Source organism: Fringilla coelebs, assembly GCF_963513975.1.
Source record: "Fringilla coelebs genome assembly, chromosome: 7".
NCBI lineage: Eukaryota > Metazoa > Chordata > Aves > Passeriformes > Fringillidae > Fringilla > Fringilla coelebs.
In genome coordinates this window covers 36,783,383-36,804,481 of record NC_140035.1, presented here as the reverse complement: position 1 = coordinate 36,804,481, position 21,099 = coordinate 36,783,383, and the positions used below count along the sequence as shown (strand labels likewise).

General features: G+C 43.7%; 1 protein-coding gene across 7 annotated transcripts in view; it reads left to right on the top strand.

Moving 5' to 3' along the window:
• Window positions 1-21,099, top strand: part of AGAP1 (ArfGAP with GTPase domain, ankyrin repeat and PH domain 1) — a 315,136-nt gene that overhangs the window by 256,094 nt on the left and 37,943 nt on the right. For 4 of the 7 annotated variants that reach the window (XM_084209324.1, XM_084209326.1, XM_084209323.1 and 1 more), the window contains 3 exons: window positions 4,456-4,533; window positions 14,477-14,631; window positions 16,757-16,847. In XM_084209324.1, the coding sequence (XP_084065450.1) occupies window positions 4,456-4,533; window positions 14,477-14,631; window positions 16,757-16,847 (324 nt within the window). The remainder of the gene's footprint in view (window positions 1-4,455; window positions 4,534-14,476; window positions 14,632-16,756; window positions 16,848-21,099) is intronic. The other 3 variants (XM_084209327.1, XM_084209325.1, XM_084209328.1) reach the window with 1 other exon arrangement.

Here is a 21,099-nt window from a genome sequence, read left to right as displayed (position 1 = left end):
CATGAAGTTCTTTGTCTGCTGCCAGGGATGTGAGCTGCTGGCATCTTCCCATTGTCATAACCATGTAATGAGAGTGATGCTGGAAGATAAACAGCTCAAGACTCATTCCCCTGCAGGCCCATCCTGTTTGTGATTTGCACAGAGACCCCCAGGCAGCGATATTGGAGCAGGTTGGAAAGGGTTAATGCAGGGTTTTGTTGACTGTAGCACCCTGAGCATCCTTAGGGAACTTCCCAGGTAACAAACGGATGTGTCCTCAGATCACACGTGGGTTCAAAGCCTTCCTACAAACCCCTCCTGCTTTTGGGAACCGTGCTAGGTGATGGTGGTGGCAATAAACACATTTACTGCAGAGCCTGACTCATCAGAACTGGGCAGGACAAGCAGGTGCACCAGCAGAGGATGAGTAGCAGCCCCATCACAGAAGGCAAACACCGAAATTCTGGCTGCTCACAGCTGTAAAGTTACTGCCTGAGCAAATACAAGAGAGGTGGTAATTGGCAGTGATGAAGTTTAATTGATTCCCAGTTCCTCCATATCTTTACAAAAGGCTGTCCTGGAGCCTTTCTGTTCCAGCACAGCTCTTCTCACCCTGATGTGCAGGTGTGAAAGCTTCTTCTGCACCAGTGGGGCCGGCTCAGCTCCCAGGGAGCACCCAGAGGCACCGGCAAAGGGATGAGCTGTGTCCCCAGGTGCAGCTGCTGCAGCTGCTCACGGCCCCTGCCCAGGGACAAGGACAATTCCTGCTCTGGAAGGTGCTCAGTGCTGGAGTCACCAGGCCTGCAGTGCTCAGAGTGGGGTAGAAGGGGCGCTTTGGGCTGTGGCTCAGTGGCCGTGCAGCTGTTGGTCCAGATGTTGGGCTTGTCCAGATGTGGGGCAGGCACAGCTGCCCTGCATCCTCAGTAGCCAGGGCCAGAGCTGTTTGCCACTTCAGGAGAAGTGACATTCAGTGCTGGGAAGCTGTTACCTTCATTCCTGATGTCTGAGGTTTGAGAACGTTTGCCTGGCTGTTTTATTTTTTTCCCGGAATCTTTCGTTAGAAACAACTCTCGGTGGCACTTTGGGAAGGAAACACACTCCCAGAAATTACTCCAAAAATCAATCTGCCTTAAAGAGCTTTTTTTTATCATTACTTGGGAGTTTTTCTGCTAGATAATGAAGTGTTTCTTACAGCATTTCATTGAGAACCAGTTGGAGTTTCTTTGATGAAGCATATATATTATATTTATTTTTATTATAGACATATATTATATATCAGATAGATAGATAGATAGATAGATAGATAGATAGATAGATAGATAGATAGATATTGGTTTCCAACCCAAATCATATATCTATGAAATATATATATTTCAATCATAGATCTATGAAATATATATATTTCCATCATATATCTATGAAATATATGTATTTCATACATATATATATATGAAATATGTATTTCACTCATATATATGTGAAATATCTCCAAATCTATATTCTATATCATACACATATTAAAAAATTGTGTGTGTGTGTGTGTGTATATATATATATAATATAGAAAATAGATTTGGATAATAGATAGATGTCTATATAGATATAATATGGATTATACAGATATAGGGATAGATAGATATAGATATAATATTTATATATATTTTTATATATATATATATAAAATGTACTGGTTTCCAACCCAAATCATATATATATTATATAGAAAATAGATTTGGATAATTGACATAGATATGTATAGAGAGAGATTATATGGATTATATAGATTATATGGATATAGGAACAGATATAGATATAAATACAGATATAGATAGATATATAGATATAGATAAAATATAGATTATATGGATGATCTAGATATAGGAACAGATAGATACAGATATAGATATATAGATTAGATCTAGATAGATAGATAGATAGATAGATAGAGATAGATAGATAGATAGATAGATAGATAGATAGATAGATGTAATCTAGATTATATGGATTATATAGATGATGTAGATATAGATAAATGATATAGATATAGGCTATATGGATGATCTAGATATAGGGATAGATATAGATTATATCTAGATAGATATATAGATGTAATCTAGATTATATGGATTACCTAGATCTATGGATAGATATAGATACAGATATAGATTAGATATCTATTATATCTAGATAGATATATAGATATACTATAGATTATATGGATTCTGTAGATGATATAGATATATAGATATGGATTTAGGTGTAGATATAGATATAAATATAGATATAAATATAGATATCTCTGGAGCTGGCAACAAAGAGCTTTTGTTGGCTTTGCTTTGGGGCCCAGGAAGTGAAGGCAGAGCAGGCAAGCTGAATCCTGGGGGATAACTGAGAGAAAAGCAGGCAGCTAATGCCCTGCAGGGCCTGTGCAGCCTGGCTGGGTGCAATTCCAGAGGCAGGCAGGGCTCTGCTCTCCTGGCACATCCCTCACCCTGCAGAGGCTCTGCCTGGCACTGCCCAAAGCCTTACTGAATCCTTGGAGGCAGCAGAGCACCTGGAGGAAGTGGGCAGGAGCCCAGGGGATGCCACAGGATGCATGTGGATGTGTCAGGAGCTCAGCATCTCGGTGGGAAAAGTCCATTTGTTGGAAGGCAAGGGAAAGGCCTGACACTTTACACGTGAAAATGGATTATTTCATCAATAGGTTAATAGAAAAGCAGGCTGCAGGTTCAGTCCTGCACACAAAACGTGCCATTAAAGTGTGAAAAATGGGAAAGGCTCTGGGAAAGGGTCTCTGTGCACTGGAGACCATCTTCCCTTTCAGAGGGGTGCCAAACCTCGATTTTCCCTATTTATATGTAAATGTTTCAGAGGAAAAACAAGTTTTCTGCAGGGCAATTGTGCCTCTCTAGTGCAGAGACTTGTTAAACAGGTCTCTAAATGAAAGGGTTTTTCCAGCTTGAAGGATGCACCCAATGGAAACCCTTTTAGATTCAGTGATGTCACTCAGAATGTGTCCTCCTCTTTGAATAAAGCAGATTTGTTCCAATCATACCTGGCTCAACAGTCAGGGGGGTTCAGCTCTCCCAGCTTTAATTCTCCTGCTGAAAATGGAGCTTGCTGTTAAAGCCTGGAATGACTTTGTGTCCTGTTCCTTCTCCCTGCCAGCAGCTGTTTGCTCTGAGTTCTCTGGGGCATTGCAGAAATTCCCTCATCAATACTGAAGGAAATTTCTTCAGTTATTGTATCCTGGAACTGGCAGTGCTGGGGGGTGTGGGTGACATCCTAAAGAGTGAGGGACATCTGTGCTGGGAGGGAGGAGGGTCTGAGGTCCCTCAGAAGATCTCCTGAGTCCAACCACCAAGTCAGCACCATCATGTTCTCCACTCAAGCCTGTCCCACATCCAAATGCCATTGGCACACTTCCAGACAGGGCAATTCCAGCAGCTCCCTGCTTTTCCAGGGGCTCTCAGGTGTCCTGCTCTGCTCAGATGTTTCATCTGGTTCCTGTGTGAGGAAACCCAGCCTGACTTAAAGGTTCTAAAGAGGGTGACAGTGTGCTCTCCCCTAATGAGCAGGGTGCTTTTGAGCCAGATTTTTGAGCAGCTCAGAGAATCTCCAAGCTTGGGTCAATTCTAACCAAACAATGGTGTGGCTATTCTATGTAAAAAATAGACTTTTTCCACCCCTCATTTCCAAACAAACACTTTGATTTTGCAGTGGAGGAGGAATTTTGGAGCAGCCTAGGATAATGAAAAGCATTCCTGCCCGTGGCAGGACAGGATGGGCTTTGAGGTCCCTTCCAACCCAAACCATTCTGGGGTTTTATGATTCTGCTTCCTCTGAGCTCAGTGCTACAAAGAATATTTGCTGGGAAGAGGATTTAAGGTCATTACATCATCACCTCACTTTCTAAAGGTGGTGATGTAAAAAGGAGGTTTAAGAGGGAACTCTGGGCACCAAGTGATCCCCACAGGCTTTTGGAGGAAAAGGAGCTCTTGTCTGGCTGTGTTTTGTTGTGAAGTAAATCACATTTTACAGTAGCTGTTTTGTCCAGTCCTGTATCTTCTGCACAAATACTTCCTGCCTCTTTTTTTTTTGCCTTTTTTTCTTTTTGACTTCTACTGGTCTGTTTTTGTCTATTCCAATAGCAGATCCATTTAATCTTGTCAAATCGTGTCATGTTGTGGTGACTGAAAGAAGAATCACTCTGAATTTGAGGTTTTCCACACTGGCCATGGATTGCAGGGGCTGAGTGGTCCTTGTGTGCATTTTCTGTGTGTAGCTCTTCACGTGTGACCAGGCTCGTGCTTGTATTTTACTTCACATGCTTTTTGATGTTTCTTTTCTCCCCTTTTTCATTGAAAAAAAAAAAAAATTTTTTTTCTTCTTTCCCCTTCTTTTTTGCTTTATTTTTATTCTCTTTTTATTTTTGTTTTTTTTTTTCTCTCTTCCCCTCCTGCTCTCTGGACGCAGCCAAACGCAAAGCTTGGAAACTAAACCGTGTTGGTAGCCTGCGAAATATTTACAGCAGCAGCAGCACCAACACCGAAGGTAACGACCCCACCTGTCCCAGACAAACACCTCCTCTCTCTCCCCCCCTTTTTTTAACCCACCTCTCCAGAATTTCGCCCTCCTCGCCCCTCTCCCTCTCCCCCTGGCGATGAGATTTGCCCCGAGCATGCGTGTTCCTTTCCACCCCGTGTTTGCAGAGTCATTCCCACTTGGTCTTTTCATCTTTCTGTTTGTGCCTTTTGTTTTGCCATTCATGTTCCTTTCAGCTTACTTAAATTTTGACCTTTCCCTCTAGTCGTGGAGTGGTGATGTTTAAATTACTTCAGGAACCCATTTTCTCCTTTTATTTTATTTTTTTTTTTTAAGAGATACATATATATATTTTCCCTTTCTCCATGTGGGCACTCAATGTAATATTTCCCAAGTTATTACGGTTTTTAAAAGTGTTAGTATCAGGTGTAATGATCTGTAGCCAAATACAATAGTGTGCCATGACATTTAAGTAACAATCTTAATTTGTTTTGTGCAAGCCCTCTCCATAATGCTCTTTGCAGCTCTAATCCAGAGGCGAGACAGTGCCGGGTCATTTGCATGTGCTGCTCTTGCTTGTAAATTCTGGATATTGTTGTATTTCTAAAGGTCACCCGGTGCCAAAGTTCACAAATTGACTTACATTGCTTTTTTTTTTCCCCCACCCAAGGCACCCATCATGCCTTTTGTATAATAGCACATGGAATTTTATGTATTTATTTCCCCCCACCCTCCTCCCCTCTCCACCTTCAAACAACACAATTATAAACTTTTTTTTTTTTAACTATATATATGTTTTTTTTATTATTATTACAAATGTCAAAGGTCAGGACGACTCGCAAACCAAGCAAGGAGGAGGGGGGGGAGGAAAAAACCCACCACCAGCATCTCCAGCAGCATGGAAGAGGGATGCTGTAAGGAACAGGGAATGCAAAATAGGTCACAACTCAGTAATCTCGCTATAAGGGAGGGGGATTTTTTTTTTTCTCTTCACTTAAGTGCAAACCAAATGGGTCAAGTAATCGCCAGCTCATGCCCTAACACTAATTGACTTATTTTGGAATGATTAGAACTGTAATATTTTTCTTAATGTCACTGTTTTCTGGGCTGTTGATTTTAGTGATTGCCAAGCAGTGGCATTAAATCTCTTGTAAATTTTAAATTGCATGCTATTTCTGTAAACAAGTCCCTCTGTTCACATCCTGATCATTAACCTTTGCTGATTTATATCACCAGCCTTTTTTTGCACAATTACAGCCCAGGCTGCTGCTGGGGGCCTGGCTCTCCCTGCCAAAGTGTGCACAGGAAACAAAAGTGGGGTTTTATTCCAGCTTGTTAAGGCAGCTTTTTTTTTTTTTTAGCTGCAATTTTATTTCATTTCTCAGCCTAAGTGTAAAATTGCCTTTCAGAGCTGCTAAACTGGCTGGTTGGATCCTTTCATTGTCTTTTCAAATAAATATGAAAAGACAGAGAGTGACTGTCAGATATTCATAAATCTTGGGGTTGTCTTTTTTCCACCAAGACACTTTAATAATTTTCAATTTTCTATTTGCTGTTTGCACCTCCCAGCCCCATTTTTCCTCTGATCAGGTGTGCTTGTTGCTACAGGTTTAGTGCTTGAGAAGCTTGGGAGTTTTTATTTACCTGTTCATAAACTGCAGCAGAGGAACAAGTACATGGAATTGCCTCGTGCTGTACAGATCAAGTTTTTGTAGGGCCTGTCTAATCTGAGGCATCTTTTATTTTACTGATCAAACTGAAGGCACCTTGGGATGGAAACACAGTCCTGCTGGCCATGGCCCAAAAAGTTTTGAGGCACAGCATCAAAATGAAATTCTAAAATTGGGCATATGTGTTGTTTTTTGGATGTTTTATCCCCCCCCCCCAAAAGCTGGAGGTTCAATGCTCTTAGCTGTGAGCTGGTACTGTGAGAGAGCTGGAATGGTGAGACATGCAAATGTGGAGTTAATGAGCATTGTAAGTATTAAAAACCACATGTTTGGATAATTATGCCTTCAAAAAAGAGAACGATGATGGGAGCTGACAGTCCAGAATAACAAATCTGCTTTGGTCCTTGGCACACGCTTGCTCAGTGGCGCTCACACCTATCCACACACCAACAAAAAACTTCCCTCAGCTTCAGCCCTGCTTTGGAAAGCTCTCCAATCCTTTTTAACTCCCTGCTGGTGTTTTTAGGTGCTCTGGGTGTGCTGCCAGCTGGGCAGAGCTCAGCTGGAGCTGGGGGCAGGTGCTGCTCTGGTGATGCCTTTCTGGGCCACCTAAAGGCCAGGCAGAATTCAGGGAATAAAAAGCAGTTTTATTTATTGAAGGGCCTTCAGGGGCTACTCCCAAAAAATGGACAGTGGGTCACAGGTTTCCACACTTCTGTAAGTTTGGTGCATTTTGCATATTGGGGATAACCTCCCAATTACAGCTGCAGGTAATGAAGCCATTTCAGTTTGTTCCCCCAAGTCACTTTTGTTTCCATCCCTCAAGGTGTCCTTGGTTGCCAGGCCTAGAGAGGAATGGTTGTGTCTGACCAAAATGGGAAAGCAGCAGTGAACACTGGATGTGGAGTTTAGAGCTGCAGGATTGTAAAGACAGGAAAAACAGAAGAGCTGAAATCCTAAGGGCTCAATGGTCCCCAGCATGGGGGACTCTGTGCTTGGGTGTCCCCATCAGAGGGGCTGCTCTCTCCTGGCTGTTTCACCCCAAAAATAAGGGTTTGGCTGGGGTTTTCAGCAGGTGTGGGATCCCAGCTGAAGGACTCAGCCTTCTGAGGGTGTTACAGAATCCCTGCAGTTGGAAAAGCCCTCCCAGCCCATCGAGCCCAAGCTGTGCCTGATGCCCACCTTGTCCCCAGCCCAGAGCACTGAGTGCCACCTCCAGGGATGGGGACTGCACTCCAATCCCTGAGCACCTTTTCCATGCAGAAATTCCTGCTGTGCCCACCCTGAGCCCCCCTGGCCCAGGCTGAGGCCGTTCCCTCTGCTCCTGTCCCTGTTCCCTGGAGCACAGCCCGACCCCTGCCTTGCCCCAAAACTGCAGAGTTACCTCCTCCATCAGATCTCTCATTACAAGAAATCTTACTCCCATTGCTGTTAGAGTTTGCCTAAACTCTTTAGCTGTCAGATTTTTGGGTGGTTTTCCATAGGAAGCCAAATGAGAAAGTCCCACCTGCTCCCTGTTGCAGGCAGCCAGGTTGGAAGCAATCCTTTGCTTCTTTAGGGGGAAAAATAGGTGGTATTATATAAATAGCAGTGAGTTTATAATAATATATACTAGTATACAGTATATAATAGTATATTATATCAATAGCAGTGAGTAGATAATATTTATATAGTATATAAAGAGCAGTGAGTACATAATATTGATATAGTTTATAAATAGCAGTGAGTACATAACATCTATATAGTATATAAATAGCAGTGAGTATATAATATTTATATAGTATATAAATAGCAGTGAGTATATAATATTTACATAGTTTATAAATAGCTGAGTATATGTCTATATAGCATATAAATAGCAGTGAGTATACAATATCTACATAGTATATCAATAGCAGTGAGTATGATATCTATATAGTATATCAATAGCACTGAGTATATGATATCTATATAGCATATAAATAGCAGTGAGTATACAATATCTATATAGTATATCAATAGCACTGAGTATATGATATCTATATAGCATATAAATAGCAGTGAGTATAAAATATCTATATAGTATATAAATAGCAGTGAGTATATAATATCTATATAGTATATCAATAGCAGTGAGTATATGATATCTATATAGCATATAAATAGCAGTGAGTATATAATATCTATATAGTATATCAATAGCAGTGAGTATATAATATTTATATAGTATATAAAGAGCAGTGAGTATATAATATTTACATAGTTTATAAATAGCATTGAGTATATATCTATATAGCATATCAATAGCAGTGAGTATATAATATCTATATAGTATATAAATAGCAGTGAGTATAAAATATCTATATAGTATATCAATAGCAGTGAGTATATGATATTTATATAGTCTATCAATAGCAGTGAGTATATGATATTTATATAGTATATCAATAGCAGTGAGTATATTATATCTATATAGTATATCAATAGCAGTGAGTATACAATATCTATATAGTATATCAATAGCAGTGAGTATATGATATCTATATAGTATACCAATAGCAGTGGGTATATGATATTTATATAGTATATCAATAGCAGTGAGTATATGATGTCTATATAGTATATCAATAATCAATAGCAGTGAGTATATGATATCTATATAGTATATCAATAGTAGTGAGTATATAATATCTATATAGTATATAAATAGCAGTGAGTATATGATATTTACATAGTATATAAACAGCAGTGAGTATATAACATCTAGATAGTATATAAAGAGCAGTGAGTATATAATATTTATATAGATTGTATATAAATAGCAGTGAGTATATGATATTTATATAGTATATAAATAACAGAGTTCAGCTTCAAACGAGCCCCACTCTGGTTTTAAGGGTACCTTGTACCTGTTATCATGGCAGTGTTATTAAAATCCAGAATAATTTCTCCTGTGCTAACAGATTTCAGGCCAGGTTGGGCAGGGCTTGGAGCATCCTGGGATAGTGAAGGTGTCCTGTGGCAGGGGCTGGAGCTGCGTGAGCTTTATGGTCCCTTCCAGCTCAAACCAATCTGTGATTCTATGAATTTGCAGCACAGCAGGAAGGATTACCTTGAAGGAATTAAAAACCTGTACTCTGCTGGCATAAAGATCTTGGATTTTCCCCCTCCTCACTGTTGATGTGTGATTTTGGTTGGATATGCTGGGCACTGAGGGAAAACTTTTTTGTTTGGATACTGGTGAAGCCCCAAGCTACCTCTGGGTCCAGAGTGATGCTGTGGTGCTGTGCCTATGCAGGAAGTTACATCTGAACTGGATTTTTAAAAATGTGTCTGTCTGAACTGAATTTTTAAAAATTTTTCAGCTGGGGTTGTCTTGGCACCCAAATAAAACATCGAGCCCATGAGGCAGAGGGCTTCAGTGCCTTCAGCCTTTCTTCAGCACCCAGGGAAACGTGCTCTAAACCAGGATTAAACTCTTCCAGTGGAACACAACCTTTACCAAGAGCTGTGGGCGAGCGACAGCAGAGCTCCCTTGTCCTGATGGGGTTGATTTTCAAAACTAATTAGATTTAGACACTGGGTTTGGAAAGGGGAGAGAAGTATTAGCATAGCCATGCCCAGTGGGACATGGCACAAATATTTCCTTAATTGAGGCTGCTAATAAACATCCTTATCTGCCAAGTGAGGGGGGTGATTCTCACCCAGTGGCAAAGGTAACTGACCCAGCACACGTGGGACACAAAGAACACAATTGTTGTAAACAAATTGTGCTTGTAAACAACTCCTGTTCCTTCCCAGGGCACCCCAGCAGCTCTTCCCTCTCCTCCTTTTGAAAGGATGAAGGGTTATGGTGCTTGAGCAGAAGAGACTTTCAGGAGAGCTGAAAAAGGAGCTGAAGTAGGTCTGGGTGTGGCTTGGGGCAGGCTTGGCTGGGATTCAGGCTGTAACCTCAGCTCTTGCAGGTGCTTAGGAGCATTTGAAACGCACCCTCGAGGGGGTTGTGGTGCTGCACTTGACTTCTTCTTCCTGGGAAGTGTTTCCTGGGTGAGTGGCACCACCCTCCAGATGTGCAGGATGAGTTGTTGTTAATTAGCAGCAGCACCAGCATCCTCTGCTATCTGACGGCTGGGTTGGGCACAGATACAAATGCACAGCCTGGTTGGCCTGGAAGCCACAAAATCCAGTCTTATTCTGGCAAAATACTCATCAACACCTTCATATTTATTTGTTTAAAAGGCAGCTTTCAGGATGGGTGTGATTTCTGCCCAGCAGAAAGGAGCCCTTGCCTCTGCTGACTTGCCCTGCTGAAAGGTTGGACCAGGTGATCCTTGAGGTCCCTCCCAACCTGATCTTCTAGGATTTTGTGACTTGGAGTTGTGCCCCTCACTGGTGCAGGGTGTCAGGGGTTATTTGTGCAGTTCTTAATAGTGAGAATGAAACAGGAGGGGGAGTGGAGATGGAGACCCAGCTGATTTGTGCACATTGTTCAGAAACACTCCTGAGAGGCACCAGGAGGAGGGAGTGCTCCTGGACATGTGTGCTCCCTCCATTCCATGGACCCAAAGTGGAGTTCTCTGGAACAAGTTACAGACTAATTGTATCCTGTGGTAATTTGCAGTGTGGGTTTCTGAACCTGATCCCAGTCCCACATCACAAACACATGGGGAGGGGAAGGCTGGGGGTTTGTTTTTTCTTCCACAATCCACTGCTCCTCAGAAATTGTATCTCTTTGTTTTCCAGAAGTGGGTGGGCTGTGGCAGTGCCTGGTTGTTTGGCAGAGCAAAATAAATTGTGAATTTGGGTTAAATGCAGTTGACTGTGGAAAGATGATGGAGAGAAGTGTCCCTGGAATCCCAGAATGGTTTGGGGCTGGAAGGGACCTTAAAACCCATCTCATCCCACCCCTGCCATGGGCAGGGAGACCTCCCACTATCCCAGGCTGCTCCAAGCCCTGTCCAACCTGGCTTGGAACATTTCCAAGGATGGAGCAGCCTGAAATTCACTGGTTCCATGTGGGCTTCCACTAAAAGACAAAACCTCTTGTGCTTTTTCCTCCATATCATCACAGTCTCACAGGTTTGGCTCATTTCCCATCCCAGCCACCCTTCCTTCTTCAAAAAAAAAAAAAAAAAAAGGCAAAACAAACAACAGCAGCATTTTAGACATCTCCTGTTGATAATAACTTCCAAATGGAAGTCAGTGGCAGCTGGTTTTTCACACTTTAACCCTTCCTCTGCTGCCCTTCCAGGAAATAATTGATGACTGATTGGCCCATTAACCTTTTTTTCTTTAAAAAAAAAAAAAAAAGTTTGACAGCCTGGACTGGTGTAATGAGGAGGGATTCCTGGTGAAATCAGGCTGATGGCTGAGTTGCTTGCCCCTGAGGATGCAGAATTAGCCCCGTGGGACCTCGTCTGCATAGAAACTGGACACAATTAGTGTAATATCCGGTGTTATTAATGTAGTTTGGAGTAATTGGGCAGGTTGATTTCGACAGGTTGATGGTGCTAAAATACTATTATAGTGGACCTTTCCATGAATAACTGTTAAACATGGAAAACTGTTTAATAAAATTTTGTGATTGGGCTCGCAGGGATTTAAATAGCACAAGCTGTAATTTGGCTGAAGAGTAAAAAGTGAACAACTTCATCCTCCTGCCTGGATTTTCCTGTTCCTGTGTGCTGTGCTTAAGGACATACAGGAACAGGTTTGTTCCTTGTCTTCTGAAGGAATTGCCCTGGGGCTGATGTGGAGCAGGCACTGCTGCTTTGTTTCACAGTTGAGCTTAGGGAAAAAAAAAATATTGGTGTGTTTAAGCAGAAAAAAAATGAAGGAGGATGCCTTCAACCAGCACAGCGTTTTGGGGAGTAAATCTGAAGCTTCAGTGGATATAGAATCATGGAATTATTAAGGTGAGAAAAGACCTACAAGATCAAGTTAATCCAGCACTGCCACATTCACCACTATCCAGGTGTCACATTTACAAATCTTTTAAAGCCCTCCAGGGATGGGCACTCCAAACCTCCCTGGGCAGCCCCTTCAATCCCTGAGCACCCATTCCATGCAGAAATTCCTGCTGGTGTCCAACCTGAACCTCCCTCCTGTCCCTGTTCCCTGGAGCACAGCCCGACCCCCCGGCTGTCCCCTCCTGGCAGGAGCTGTGCAGAGCCACAAGGGCCCCCTGAGCCTCCTTTGCTCCAGGCTGAGTCCCTTCCCAGCTCCCTCAGCCCCTCCTGGGGCTCCAGACCCTTCCCAGCTCTGCTTTCTTCTCTGGACCTCAAAATATCCCTCCAGCCCCACCTGCAGCTCTCCTGGGCTTGTTCCTCCCGGGCAAGCCAGCTCCCTGCGTGTGATCAGCTTTGTGAAAGAGGAGATCAGAGGAGCCAGTGGTGCTGCAGAGACCTCAACTGTGTTGTCCTGCAGGAGACAGTGCATGGGGCTGAATGTCATTTCATTTTTTCGTGGAGTAGTTCCTCTTAGACCTTGCTCAGGAAACCCTGAAAGCTCTGTTTGATGAACAAGGTTTTGGCCATGATTGACTCATGGCATTTTGGGCAATGTTTGTGTGGAACACTGTGCTGCTGAAGTGGAGCACTTGGAGCTGTGCATCATTCATCTCTGACCCAGGTGAATGACACAGAGCTGTGTCAGGGGGGGTTAGGTTGGATTTTAGGAAAAGGTTCTTCCCCCAGAGGGAATGGGCACAGCCCCGAGGCTGCCAGAGCTCCAGGAGGGTTTGGACAATGCTCCCAGGGATGCCCAGGGTGGGATTGTTGGGGAGTCTGATCCTTCTGGATCCCTTCCAACTCTGAACGTTCCATGATTTCTTTTCCCATTTACCCCATGCCCTGTTTTCCAGTAGAACTGCTGCTTCAGGTACCTTCCTGCACCTGAAAATGCCATTCAGCTCTGTGTTCATCCCCACCTGGAGGTGCCCAGTCACCTCCTGCTGCCTTTGGGGCATCCCTAGAGCAGTGCAGGCACTGGCCCTGCTGACATGGAGCTTATCCAAAAAAAGCCATTGTCCCCCAGCTTGGGAACACAGCTGCCAGCAGTGCTGTCCTTAAATCTGCTGCTGGATTTGTCCCTGATCTTTGCATGTTTGTGGATGGTGAAGGAACACAGCAGTGTCATGGCTCTGAATATATAATCAGTCATTAGCAGACAAAATGTTCTCTCTGAAGCTCGTTATGGCTGATGTTCACCAGAATTTTGTGCTCTATTATTCTTTTCCTTTCATGCTTCGTGCCAGCCTGTCCCAATTGCACTCACTGTTTCAGCTGCCTTGATTTTTTTTAATTTGGCACTGGTGTCCCATGTGTAGGTGGGGTGTGTGTCCATTTATTTCAGTGCTGCTGGTATTTCCATGTGCTGCTCCTCTGGCCTGAATACTTGTCCTTCTCCTCCAGCAGCCCTAAGGATATTTCACTGACCCTCTCTCCTGGCTTCTCAGATCATTTTCTCATCTCCCATGTCAGATGTGGATGTTGAATAGGTTGAACTGATTTTATTCCTGTATCATAGCCCAGTAATTATTATTATTATTATTATCCCACTATTTATGCTGTAGAGGAGAAAATGTCCACATCTCTTTAATATATCTGTGCTTGTAAAAACTGCTTGAAAGAAGAGGGTAAATTGTTACATTTTCTGTACTGTCAGCTCTTTGTGGTCCATTCATCTTTTATTTTGTGGCACCCTTTGATTTTTACATTATGCAGCTTTCAGCACCTCAGGTTGAAATCTGAATGGTGCTTGTGGCCACTTTATGTTTGATTAAGACACAGACTGGATTCCAAGCTCACAAACACAGGCACTGAGTATTTACCCAAACCACTGCTTCATCTGCACAGCATTTGGAGAGGAAGGAGTGCATCCTGCTTGTTCCCTGGTGCACTGTGCAGGGCAGGATCCAGACCTGCTGTTACAGGATTTGCACAACCCCAGAATTGTTTGGACTGGAAGGGACCTCCAAGATAATCCAGTGCCACCCCTGCTATGGCAGGGACACCTCCCACTATCCCAGGGTGCTCCAAGCCCTGTCTAAGCTGTCCTTGGACACTTCCAGGGATCCAGGGGCAGCCACAGCTTCCCTGGGCACCCTGTGCCACGGCCTGCCCACCCTCCCAGGGAAGGATTTCTCCCCAGTATCTCATCCAAATCCTCCCTCCTTCAGCTAAAAACCATTGAGTAAAATGAGTTCTTACCAACCAAGGTTGTTTCAGCTGCTTTTCACTATCCTTAACTTAATCTTTTCTTCCTATTGCATTCATTTTTTTCTTTTTTATATTTTTTTCCAGAACAAGAAGAGAACTTTGAGTTTATCATTGTCTCTCTCACGGGCCAGACTTGGCACTTTGAAGCAACCACCTACGAAGAGAGGGATGCGTGGGTCCAAGCCATAGAGAGCCAGATCCTGGCCAGTTTACAGTCCTGTGAGAGCAGCAAGAACAAGGTATGGGGCACACAGCAGTGCTGGCAACAGGCCATGGGTCAGGGGATCATTAGGATGACAGCAAATTCTGGATTTTAAGCCCTTAGCCCTCGAGGTGTGTGCGCTCCCCCCACAGCTGAGCAGGGTTGGAGCTCTCTGAGGGAAGAACATGGCCTGGGAGGAGCAGCTCTCCCTCTTGGAATGCTTTCCTGAGCAGCTCTCCCTCTTGGAATGCTTTCCTCTGGTGACAGAAGGAATCTGCTCACCTTTCCTGTCCAAACAAATGTTTAGAATCTGAGATGTCTTCAGCCAGTGCTCATTCTGGGAGAACTGCTGTGTCCTGGGGGCAGGTGTCTAAACACTTCACAGGAGAGAGCAAGGTGCTGAGTGGTGATTGAGGGCCAGAAATGGCCAATAATTGTCCAGAACTGTAGATCCTTTAATATTAGCCACCTAACAGTTGTCTTTCATGATTTTATACTGCAAGGAAGAGACTCAGATTTTTAAATGAATGCCCACCTTCATTGCCCTGGTGTGCCAGACTAGATCAAACACCAGTAATTACCATCACCATAACACAATTTACTTCCCATTTTGTGTCCAAAAATGGGGTTTTTTCCAACATATATTCCTGAGATGGAGGAAAATCACAGCTTACATGTTTCTTGCTTAGCATGGGTTCACACATTCTGAAATGAATGTGTGTGTTATCAGAGCACAGAAGGGGGAGTTTGTGCATTAACACCTACCTAAAAAGAGGAACACAAAAGGATAAAGAGTGGCTGGCCAATGGCTCAGAGAGGTTTTTCTCACTGGGCTCCCAAAGCATGTCAGAAGAACTGGCTGGATCAGCAAAGGGCAGTTGGCTGGACAGGTTTAGCAGGTGTCCCATGGCAGTTGTGTCTCCAGGTGCACATCCACAAGTCCTACTTAAATCACACCTCAGGCAGCCCTCCAGGCAGTTTAGTTGGTGTCTGGGTTTGAAAAGACAGGTGTCTGCTGAGGAAGACAGGAAATGGAAAATGTGAACCCCCTCCCTCTGAGTTGTTCTAAGTTGGAAATTAAGGGGCTCTCAGCCAAAGATATGGGAGGAGGAATAACAGCTCGTTAGTAGGGAAGGAAAAGAAACCCAAAAACAATGCAGGAACACAAAACAACACTGCCAGAGTCAGAATATGGCCTGGCTCCCTGTGTGTCAGGCTGTTGGTAGAGTCCCATTAAATGGTGGCTGCAGTGCTCCTGCAGAGACAGGTGTGGTTCTGCTGAAGCACTGATCCTGTAGAAGGGTGGAGTTTTCCTCTGAAGATCCAGTGCTGGTGTAGATTGGTCTGGTCTTCCTCTGGGAGTCCAGTGGGAAAGGGCTGCTCCTCTGGGAGTCCAGTGGGAAAGGTGCTTTGGTGTTCCAACCCTCAGATTATACCCAGGAAGGAATGCTTGGCTCCTCCCCCTGGGTGGATCTTATCCCAATGGGATGATGTAATTTTATCAGTCATGCAGTGACACTCACTGGCCCATGAGCAGAAGGGATCTCCTGGAGGGAGAGATATCTTGGTTGTGGGAGAGATAAAGAAAAGTGCCCAGTGAAGAGCAGAGAACTGCCCCAGCTCTAACAGCTACAGGATAGCATACACCCCCCAGCCTCACTTTGCATTTCCAGCCTAGGACAGCAGGGTGGAGCTGAGCTGCCTGTCCATGAGGAGAGTCTCCCCCGGCAGAGGTCACGGGCAGGTCATCGTGGGGAGCATTTAAAGGGGAGCCACCGGGTGAAATGTGACCTTTGGATGATGAAAAAGTTCCAAACCTTCCCTTAGTCTTCATTAGCACGAGCACACACATCAATAAAAGAAATTGATCGTGTGAAATAATATTCTTGTCTCATTCATCTCAAGAAGCAAACCCGCAGTGTGGCTGCTGCTCTTGGGAAGAGCAGGGTCGGTTCTCAAGCTCCATTTCCCTCTGCTGGAGACCCCAAAAGCCTGGGAGGTGCCAAAGGACCGCTGTTCCTTGAGAGGCTAAATCCAGGCTTGAGCTTCCTTGGCTGTACTAGTTCCACCTTGGCCTGGGCTGTGGGGTGAGCTGCTCGTTCAGCTGGCACTGGGGATGTTTTGGGTTCCTGCTGCTCACCGGTGTCTCTGGCTCCCCGCAGTCGCGCCTGACCAGCCAGAACGAGGCCATGGCCCTGCAGTCCATCCGGAACATCCGAGGCAATTCCCACTGCGTGGACTGCGAGGCACAGAGTGAGTACAGCGCCTGAGTGCACCTCTGAGCCCTGCTCCGTGGCCAGGCCCTGGGCAGCACCCAGCCCTGCCTCCCTTGGGGGTTTCAGTGCTGGTCTCTCTGGGTCTGGGTTGGGCAGTAACTCATGTTGGGACTCAGGTGTTTGTTATTTCTTATCAGTGAAACAGCCTCACAACCACGAGTTCAGCAGCCTTTCATTGGAAGGCACAAAATGGGCAACAATCTCTTGTTACAAGGTCTTTTTAAGACTAAACTGTCCAATTAAGAAAGGACACCCAGATTATTTTCCCTTTTAACCCAATAACTGATCCCACAGAGCTGCAATGTGGGTTTTTCCACCCAACTACAAAACATCACCCAAACCCATGGAGAAGGAGGAAGAAGAAGCATGAAGAAGAAACCCAGGATGACACCCTGTGCCCTCCATCTTGCTTCCATCCACAACACACTAAAAATCCCAAACCCTCAATTTCTCACCCAGTGACACACCCACACTGCTCTCTAGAATCTATTTCCCACTTTGGTGGATTCCAGTCTATCTTGAACTCTAGGAAACTTTCTCCATGGATGAGGGTCAAAGTCAGTGCTCCCCTGGGGGTCAGGGCACCCCAGAGCAGGCAGAGAAATATTCCCAGTGCCCTGGGTTTGCACAACTCCCTGCTGGGACATCCCCTCCCTTGTTTGCACATCTCTGCTTCGTAAAGGATTTGCTCAACCAGACTTGTTTGATCTTAATTTATGCTCAGTATCTGCCACATCAAGTGCATCCTGATTTTTTTCCCCCTCGTTGTTTCACGTTGAATGTCAGCATTTCTGTACTTCCCTTCAAAGAAAAGGCAAAAAGTTTGCTGTCTGACATCAGTCCCTTCCATTTCCCTCCTGTTTTGTGTGGTGAGAGCACACGTGCCCTGGTAATATTTTCAAAGAGGTAGAGCTTGATTGCTGCTTTTTTGGTTTGGTTTTTCAGGCTTGCTTGTCAGAAGAAACCAAAGTCATTGCTCATTATATCTGGATACTAGAAAACTGATTTTGGATTTTTTTTTTTTTTTTTTTGCTTCCCCTTTGTGTTTCTTTCCCCCCCTTTTTTTTTTTTTTATTTTTTGAAACATATGCTTAGTGTTCAGAAGAGTGTTCTCAGGAATACTTTGAGCTGTGCTTCACCTCACTAACCCCGACTGAGGCCATTATTCTGGTGCTCTTTAGTTCCAGGGGTTTGCAACAAAGCCACAGAAAGGAAGTTCTCTAGCTCTAAAGCAATTAGTTGCAGGAGCTAAAGGACTGAGAACTTGTGCATTTTTATTTCTTTGATATTTGGAAGTCAGAACTTTCCTTGTGGTTTTGACACATGCTTAAAATGGAAAAATATTCGCTTACTTTCCTTCAGGTGTGATTTTTATTTTTAAAGATTGGCTGCTTGGGGTTCTGACTCCTGCTCTAAGCCATTCTGACCCCCAGTGTAAAAAGAACATTTGTACAGAAGTGCAGGTGCTTTTGCACCAATAATTTGGTCCCTGCTTTCACTCCTAAGTGATCCAGCACATGCTAAACCGGGGAAAGGCTTGGTCTGAGTGGTGTTTTAGCACCTGGAGCCCAAAGCAAGGCTTATTTATTGGTGTGCTTTCATAGTGACCTGGCAGGCATTGAGATCCCCCCCCAAGCTTTGATGCAGCTCAGGGGGAAGGCAGGAAGGGTGTGTGCTGTGGGTGAGGAGGAGGGGCTCTGGGACTGACCTGCATGGACATTTAGCTCATTTGAAGTACTCACTGCTGCCTCTGGGCAGCTCGTGGTGGGAGTGGTGCAGAGTCCTGCTCCACTGTGGGTGGCATTCTCCTAGCCTGGATAACTAGATATATATTTATAAAATATACAAATATATTCTATTTTAATATATATATTTATGGGAGGTTATATTATATATCCATAAGATTCAATCCCTTCATTGCAGACAACTTCCACAGCATCCTTCTGATCCACCTCAGCCCTACCCAGACCCCACACTCCTAGCCTTGCTAACTAGACATTTATTTATAAAATATACAATTTGATTGATTGATTGATTGATTGATTGATGGGAGGTTATATAATATATCCATAAGATTCAATCCCTTCAGTGCAGACAACTTCCACAACATCTTTCTGATCCACCTCAGCCCTACCCAGACTCCACACTCCTAGCCTTGTTAACTAGACATTTATTTATAAAATATACAATTTTATTTATTTATTTATTTATTTATCTGTTCATTTGTTTATTTATTTTTTATTTATTTTGGGAGGTTATATTATATATCCATAAGATGCAGTCCCTTCAGTGCAGACAACTTCCACAGCATCCTTCTGATCCACCTCAGCACTACCCAGACTCCACACTCCTACCTTGCTAACTAGATATTTATTTATAAAATATACAAACATATTCTATTTTAATATATATATTTATGGGAGGTTCTATTATATATCTGTAAGATGCAATCCCTTCAGTGCAGACAACTTCCACACCTACAGCATCTTTCTGATCCATCTTAGCCCTACCCAGACTCCACACTCCTAGCCTTGCTGACTAGATATTTATTTATAAAATATACAAACATATTTTTATGTATATATTTATGGGAGGTTATATTATATATCTGTAAGATGCAGTGCCTTCAGTGCAGGCAACTTCCACAAAATCTTTCTGATCCACCTCAGCCCTACCCAGACTCCACACTCCTAACCTTGCTAACTAGACATTTATTTATAAAATATACAATTTGATTGATTGATTGATTGATTGATTGATGGGAGGTTATATTATATATCCATAAGATTCAATATTTATTTATTTTTATATATATATATATATATATATATATATATATATATATATATATATATATATATATTTATGGGAGATTATGTTATATATCTGTAAGATGCAGTCCCTTCAGTGCAGGCAACTTCCATACCTACAACATCTTTCTGATCCACCTCTGTCCCACCCAGACTCCACACTCCTAGCCTTTCTAACTAGACATTTATTTATAAAATATACAATTTGATTGATTGATTGATTGATTGGACGTTATATTGTGTATGTATAAGATGCAATCCCTTTAGTGCAGACAGCTTCCACAACATCTTTCTGATCCACCTCAGCCCTTCCCAGACTCCACACTCCTAGCCTTGCTGACTAGACATTTATTTATAAAATATACAATTTTATTTATTTGTTTATCTGTTTGTTTGTTTATTTATCTATTTATTTAATTATTTTAGGAGGTTATATTTTATATCCATAAGATGCAGTCCCTTCAGTGCAGACAACTTCCTCAGCATCCTTCTGATCCACCTCAGCCCTGCCCAGACTGTCCCCAAGGCTGGTGTTTCTGTCCCCAGCCATGCACATATCCCAGGATTTATGCAGCCAGGATGGATGCTTCATCAGGAAAAGGCTTGTGCAAGAAAACAACACTCTTTTTTTCTCTTTTTGGGGTTTTTTCCTCCCCCAACCAATCTGGTTCTCAGCCAGATTGCTCTTGGGTCAAGCTGGCCCCTCTGCCTGGTGCCAGCAGCAGGGCTGTGCCAGGAGCTGGCTGCTGGGAGAGGGCAGAGTGGGACAGCCCATTTTGGCAACACTCTGTCGTGTGGCTTTTATGGGGAGATGATTTTGGAATCTCAGCTGGACTTGTTTGTATTCTCACAGATGATTTATGCCCTCTTTGGCTCCTGTTGCTGTTTGACCTTCCTGATTTCAAGGCCGCTGTCGTTCCTTTGGAAAAATGGGAGATATTTCCAAAGCCGTGGATCTTAAAATGTAAACACACACCCAGGGGAGGTGATCCTCAGCCTGCTGCTCTTTCTGCAGGGTTTTGCTTTATTCCCTTGCTGCCTGGCCTGGGCAGGTCTTTGCCCCCAGAGCACTTAACATCACAAACCCCAGCGCTCCGTGGAAGTCTCACGCTGTTTGCATCTCCACAGAGCCAGATGTTTGGGAGCCCAGCAGTGTGAGATGTTGCCATCCCTCAGCTCTGTTCAAGAGCCATCAATCTCCCACTCCAGAAGTCTCATTCTCCCTCTTTCTGGAGCTCTTTGCCTTTTGAGCACTTGATGCAGCACTTTGGTTCACCGGGGAATTCTGCCTTGTTGGATGTTAATGCAGCAGCTGTGTGCTGCCAGCATCCCGGCCCTTTGGCAGCCTCCAGCTAAAGTTATTCAGCATTCTCCTGCCAGCATTCCCATCCCAGAGCAAGAGGAGAGGCAAAATGCTCT